Source organism: Pollachius pollachius (assembly GCF_949987615.1).
Source record: "Pollachius pollachius genome assembly, chromosome: 3".
Taxonomy (NCBI): Eukaryota; Metazoa; Chordata; class Actinopteri; order Gadiformes; family Gadidae; genus Pollachius; species Pollachius pollachius.
The window spans coordinates 12,622,127-12,629,465 of record NC_136936.1 but is presented as its reverse complement, the minus strand read 5'-3'; the positions used below and the strand labels follow the sequence as shown (position 1 = coordinate 12,629,465).

Below are 7,339 nucleotides of genomic sequence, written 5' to 3'. Positions count from 1 at the left end.
ACGATTCTTTTGTTGTTTTTTGCAGACGTTAAAATAAGACGTCACTTTAATTGAGAATGTGAGAAGTCAATTGAAATTGAAATGTCTTACGGAAACATCATCCAATGCATACATCAAGACATGAACTGTGTCTGTATGCATTGCTTTAAATCTTAAAAAATGGTATGCATTGCCTTTAAATCCTGTATTCGATATATATAGAATTGCAGATCGAAGCAAGACAAGCCTTTAAATACACACATACAAGCATTCAAATGTGGAAACATATCAAAGTTATGTATCCCTATAATTATGCTTTATACACAGTCTTCTGTGGCCACCATCTTGAATCATTGTGTTCTTCATCTCTTTGTCTCTGTGTCTGTTCACCCCACCCTACTCCCCTCCCATCCTCTGTTGTCTGGTTGCCGCGGTTGCTTTGCATCTGTTTGTGTGTATCAATGTGCGTGTATCTGTATGTATGTGTGCGTGTATGCCTACGCGTGTGTGTATGTGTGTGTGTATGTGTGTGTGTGTGTGTTTGTGGCTCCGAGCAGTGGTTCAGGCTGTGACAGAGCTACTTTGCCAGATGCTCTGGTCCAATCAAATAGTGATGCTCTGCCAGGCCTGTCTAATGGGATCTCTGAGATTGGTGATATGCAATTAGTGTCCCAGACATTACCTTACCGAGAACATGCGTATACACATGCACACTCACCCACTCGCGCAACCGCACACACTCACACACCCACACACACGCACCCACCAACACACAACCCCACCCCCCCCACACACACACACACACACAACCAAACCCAAACCCACACACACACACACACACACACACACACACACACACACACACACACACACACACACACACACACACATACACACACACACACACACACACACACACACACACACACCTTTAGACAACAGATGGAATACTGATGAGGTAGATAAAAGGTCATAACTGTGTATTTGTATTAGTGTGTGTGTATGTGTTAGAGTGAGAGTGTGTGTGTTTTTGTCAGAGTGTGTCCAAAGGCTGGTGTGTAAGCTCCTCCTGGTAATATAAAAGGGCTGCTAATTTACACACTCACACACAGACACACACACACAAACACACACACACACACACACAAGGACACACATGCACACACACACACACACACACACACACACACACACACACACACACACACACACACACACACACACAGAGGAAGACTACATGTTTTGGTTTGCTGGCTCTGTGACAGAAGAAGAGCACCACTGGGCGTGTGTGCAGACGGGCTTCCATTCCCCCGCTATCTGCCTCCCTGCTCAGGGGGGCGGCGGCGGCGTTTGGGGATCACTCTCCCCGGCCCCCTCATAAGGCAGCCCCTGCCTGGGAAAGAAACTTGACATTTCCCTGACATTCTCCTCCAAGGACCTGGAGGGCTCCAGCCAAGGCTCCTCGTTTATTCCCCTTCCCCTCACCAAACAACCATGTTAGCTATTATAGGCCGCCGCCGCGCTAACTTAACTTTCCTACACACGCATCTAGCACACACACATGTACACAGGCATACGCATTCACATACGCACATGCACTCACACACGAGGCAAGTGAGGCATAATTCTGCCAGTTATCCTAGAGATTGGATTCGTCTAAACTAATTATTGGAAGCTGGGGGGAGAGCCAATGAGAGTCAGTGTATCTGTTGATAGCTAGGCGACAGGCTATCAAAACATTAAAAGAAAACAGATGGTCAGTAGGTATCAGTAGTTTCACCCAATTGAATAATTGTGAGTAGGTACAGAAAGGCACATAAGTTATCCATCTCTCAAATCTATTGTAATCTACTCTTGGCAATGTCATACCCATGCTGGAATCTTCCGATATGTGTATTACCCACCAGTTCACTCAGCAGATCACGCATCTCACCACTCCTCAATGTAGTGTTCTCACTCTGCATCGACCTGTAACTATGACAGTATATCTTTTAGTCTCTGGTGTACTTGCAGGTACATCATCGTCCTTTGAAATAAAACGCTCTGTTAATTTGCTGCAGCCTGCCACCAAAAAAAAAGGAAAAGCAGGAAAGCAAAAAGATGACTTTAAAGTCTGTTGACGTCTGTGTGCGTTGACCTTGGGAATCACACGGTGTGGTGTTCTGACGTCAGACCCTTTTCTTTCCTCCCCTGCATCAATACGCAGCTGCCATCCAATGGTGGACATGAAGCACTGCATTTCATGTAGGAACCTGTCTCAACATGTAGAGACGTACAGGTGGACTGTGGCTTCACAGATGACACATTGGTGTTTACAGTCACAGTTTTTTGGAAAGGGAATACCGGGTATACAAGGGTATACAGCCATGTGTTGTCGTCTTGACACATTAGCGAGCGTAACCTTGTTAAGCTCCCGTTTATTGCTGCATAAACCATGTGCTGTTAACATCAAACAGTAGCTTTAATAACAAGGAGGGGATGCGTTAAATCCCCTGAGACTATGAAGAAACCGGGCGCGGTGAAGGTCATGGAGGAGAGTGGGAGAACAAAATGGAGGGAGAGTTGAGTAACCTTGTGGTTCTTTGGGATTTTCCCCCATTAGGCTACCATGGCCTGTACTGTGAGGAGGAGTACAATGAGTGTCTGTCCGCCCCCTGCCAGAACTACGCCACATGCAAGGACCTCATCAACGCTTATGAGTGTGTGTGCACACCGCAATTTCAAGGTAGGTGTGTGTGTGTGTGTCTGTGTGTCTGCTTGTGCTAATGGATGCAGCAATATTGCATGTATTGTTGCACTAACTGAAGTGCAATACATACATGATGTATATCGTGTGTGTGTGTGTGTGTGTGTGTGTGTGTGTGTGTGTGTGTGTGTGTGGTGTGCGTGCGTGCGTGCGTGCGTGCGTGCGTGCGTGTGTGGGTGCGTGCGTGCGTGCGTGTGTGCGTGTGTGTGTGTGTGTGTGCGTGTGTGTGTGTGTGTGCGCGTGTGTGTGTGTGCGTGCGTGCGTGCGTGCGTGCGTGTGTGTGTGCATGCGTGTGTGTGTGCGTGTGTGCGTGCATGCATGTGTGTGTGTGTGTATATGTGTGTTTGTGTGATTGTGCATGCAAGCATATTAATGACAGATGCTATCTGTGGGTTCCCCCTGGTAGGAAGACACTGTGAGATTTACAAAGACCCCTGCCTGAAGACGCACTGCGTGAACGGAGGCAGCTGTGAGAGCGCGGGCCTCAGCACGTCGTGTGTGTGCCCACCAGGGTTCACAGGTAGGGACCCACTCACCGCAGCCCTGTACGCTCAATGCCAGGAGTACGTCTGTCATTAGCCTTAGCCTTTTAATTCAGGTCAGTTCATTTGCAGAACGTACATGGTATATGCACTCGCTGGCCGCGATGTATGCCTAACATTGCGTTGCATTTCAAACTTCTCTCTGGGTAGGTGGAAAGCATGGCTGGGTTGTTATGTTATGAAGTCAGAGCTAAATGAAATGGAATTATCTTCTTTGCCAGGGGACCTTTCAGACCCGTTGGGGTTCCTGACTTGATGCACCGTTTTGTCCCTGTCGGTCCAAATGATCATTATCTGCAGCCTAAAGTGATGCTTTCTTCCACCCAATCAGGGGAGAGCTGCGAGGTGGATGTCAACGAGTGTGACAGCGACCCTTGTCACCACGGCGGCACCTGCATCGACCAATCAAACAGCTTCACCTGCCACTGCCCCCCCGGCTGGGTGGGACCCTGCTGTGAGATCCGTAAGTCAGCCTGCGGAGAACCCCATGATGGGTCATTACATCTAAAGACAGGCTCTGTCAACAAGAGCTTGTGTGTGGATTCATCTTTGTGTGTGTGTGTGTGCGCGCGCGGCTACGCCCCTGTGTGTGTGTGTGTGTGCGTGCGCGCGGCTACGCCTCTATCTGTGTGTCTGTGTGTGTGTGTGTGTGTGTTTGTAGACCTGCAGTGGAAGCCGGCGCACCCCGACGACAACCTGACCACCATGCCGCGCCACTCGCTGTACATCATCATCGGCGCCCTGTGCGTGGCCTTCGTCCTCATGCTCATCATCCTCATCGTGGGCATCTGCCGCATCAGCCGCATCGAGTACCAGGGCTCGTCCCGCCACGCCTACCAGGAGTTCTACAACTGCCGCAGCATCGACAGCGAGTTCAGCAACGCCATCGCGTCCATCCGTCACGCCAGGTCAGTCCCGGCGGCCTTCCGCCCCCAGAGCTCCCTTCTTTATACCGCCGGATCATTTATGCAGCGTCTGATCTGTATCAAATATATCCAGAACATGATTCAAGTGTTGGACTTGAACTTGAATCAAGGCTCCAAACAGGTGCCGCGGTTTTCTGTTAAGAATGTATAATCTCGGGTGGCCCTGGTGATTCACCGGGTGGAGTGCGCACCATTAAGGCCCAGGACCTGGGTTTGAATCCTACCATGGTCATTTGCGGCATGTCCACCCCTCCACCTTCCATACCTTCCTCTCTACCACACTCTAAAATAATGTATGTCTGTGATGTTTATTCCCCCCACTGTCCCATACTTTTATTTTACATTTCTCGTTCTTCTTTTTTTGTTATCTGTTAACGATTGTCCTTTTTAATGTTGTTTCATGGGGTTTCTTCCTTTGTAAAGCACTATGAAACGGCCTTGTGTTTGAAGTGTGCTAAATATGTAAACATGCCTTGCCTTGATGTTCAAAAAGGAAATAAATATCCAGCTCCATCGTCTAAGAAATTCAGTGTAAATGTCATTGGATAAAAGTGGCCCGCTAAATGCCTGATACTAATACTAATTGTATATGTTTTGTGGTTAGGTTCGGCAAGAAGTCAAGGCCTGCGATGTACGACGCCACTCCTATCACATACGAAGACTACAGCCCTGATGACAAGCCCCTGGTCACCCTCATCAAAACTAAAGATTTGTAAAACAATACAGGGGAGCTCACAACCAGATCCCATCTACAGTATATCCACAAAAATACAGAATACACACGTACAACCAAAAAGAATGTACTCTGTAAGTATTTCTTTAGAAGAAAAAATAATAATAAAGCAGCAGAACAAAATTGAATGTAAAGCGAGAAGAAATAGAGTAAAATAAAAATAAAAAACACAAAAGTATAGTAAAGTAGTAGAAAATATGGAATTTGATACGTATATTTTCAAAGTCCATAATAAGGCTATGTTGTAGCATCAAAGTATTCTTTGCATTTCATTTAGTTTGGTCGGTTTTGGCAGTCATGCCGTCCACTTTGTTTAGGGTCTCAGCAGTGCAATAGGAGAGCGCCTGTAATCCCCCCCCACCGTCTCCGAACGTAGGGCCCAGCCAAACACCAAAAACACACCATTTCCAATTATCGACTTAGCAGGGGATGTTGCAAGCTGTCGTGGCAGGTGTTGTTAGAAGTAGACACACTTCTCGTAGTGCAAACACTGTATGTCTTTCTCTATTTAAAAAGATGAGCAGTAGGCCGCCATACTCAGTGCATGGGTATAGATTTGATGTTTTATCTAAGTTCTTTTTCCGAGAACTCTCTTCTGGTATTTTTCCGTTGTGGTCGTATATCTGTGTGTCACATTTGTGCCACCATTTTTTTTTTAAATTATATTCTCTTGGGCAACTTGTGGTTGGTAGATCAAACTTAAAAATATGTAACAAAGCAACCGTCCAGTGAATGCTGATGTGAACATGCGTTTTCCTTTTCTTTCTTAGTAGTTACTGTTTGCACCATTGACTGCACTATACTAAAGGTCCTGTACAAGTAAAGTGTAAACGGTGTTGAATAGTTTGTTCAAGTGGGTCCGACTGCAGGGGGATGGTTGGTCTGTCGGGGGCTGCACTCAAGGGGGCGCTGTTGAGCAGGGGGTTGGGGGGATATATGAAACAACGGGTAAAAGAGCAACTACACACTTTAGATAACATTTGAGTTTTCTGGGGTCTGATGGGCTTGTTTGAGATTGATCCAACTGTCTCAGAGTAGCTGTTTCTGATACTTTGATGTTCTCTCATGAATGAATATCGAGAAATCAGTATATATCAATCAAAATACAATGCTGGATAAGTTATAAGAATAGAATTACAGAACAATCCTTTATTTTATTAGTATAGCACTTTACCAGGTGCTGAATGATACAACAATTTGAATACTTTTCTTTATTTTTACTTTTCACAAAACTAAATAAATGAACATACCCGTAAAAATAATAGGATTTGAACAAACCAAATAGCAACAGAAGCTCTTTTCACACCATTGAGTTGAACCTTCAGATTGCAGAAAAACTCCCAAACAGAACAGTTGATAACAAGGGGATGTGAACATAGAACTGGAGAGAACGGGAGGGTGGTGACAACGGTGGGGGTTATGACAACGTAGCAGGCGATGGCTCGACGACTTGTGTGTGTGTGTGTGTGTGTGTGTGTGTGTGTGTGTGTGTGTGTGTGTGTGTGTGTGTGTGTGTGTGTTTGTTTGTGTGTGTGTGTGTGTGTTGCCCTGCAGTTGGACGTCTTTGTCTGTGCCCCTGTATCGTCGCATTCAAGGCCGAGCCAAGTGATGGATGTGTCAGTAGGGCCTGTGAGACATCACATCTCTCTTCTCTTTTACTTTGTTATTTCCAAGACAGAAACCACATGTCTACCTATTATCTATGTTGAATGATGTAATAAAGTTCCAACTTAACACAACCTACACCCCTTTACATGAGTTGTTTCTGTTCACACTCACGATGGATTTAAAAGAACGCTTTTCACAGCGGGATTCTCTATACATCGGGCATCAGATGGGACCACTTAACAGAATGGACTGTCAGATATGAGTTATAGATAGCCCCTTATAGATAGCCCTGGCACTTGTGGTCTCGATTTGAAGGCCACGTCTTTTAATCATTGACCTTTGCTCTCTGTGGACCCTGGAGCTCCCCTCAGTTCCTCTCATCCTCAACACGACAGGCTGATAGAGGGGTGTTTTGAGAAGGACTGACAAGCCGGGGGATGTAGCGAAGTTATATGTGTGTGTAAATTGTTCTTCAGTGTGAGTGTGTGTGTGTGTGTGTGTGTGTGTGTGTGTGTGTGTGTGTGTGTGTGTGTGTGTGTGTGCGTATGTACACATCGGTGGGTTTTATGTGTGCTGTATTTATAGAAGTATTTACAATTATATGACATAGACCGAATAAATAATAATACAAAATAATCAAAATGATTCATGAAGAATTACAAAAAATGTTTTTTGATAAACAATTACATTTTGCCATATATTTTTTCTGTTTTTTTTGTGTGTGAGGAGAATGACTCTTTTTGTGTGTGGATACCATCATATTTTACTGCCTTCCCACACGAAAAAGATGCCAAAATATGTATCC

The 7,339-nt window shown here is 45.6% G+C and overlaps 1 protein-coding gene across 1 annotated transcript in view; it reads left to right on the top strand.

The window, feature by feature from the left end:
- Positions 1 to 4,909, top strand: part of dner (delta/notch-like EGF repeat containing) — a gene marked incomplete at both ends in the record, with an annotated part of 34,644 nt that extends 29,735 nt beyond the window's left edge. Inside the window, 5 exons of the mRNA XM_079732503.1 lie at positions 2,582 to 2,704; positions 3,132 to 3,245; positions 3,599 to 3,730; positions 3,929 to 4,175; positions 4,798 to 4,909. Of these exons, the coding sequence (XP_079588629.1) occupies positions 2,582 to 2,704; positions 3,132 to 3,245; positions 3,599 to 3,730; positions 3,929 to 4,175; positions 4,798 to 4,909 (728 nt within the window). The remainder of the gene's footprint in view (positions 1 to 2,581; positions 2,705 to 3,131; positions 3,246 to 3,598; positions 3,731 to 3,928; positions 4,176 to 4,797) is intronic.
- Positions 4,910 to 7,339: the final 2,430 nt, after the last annotated feature.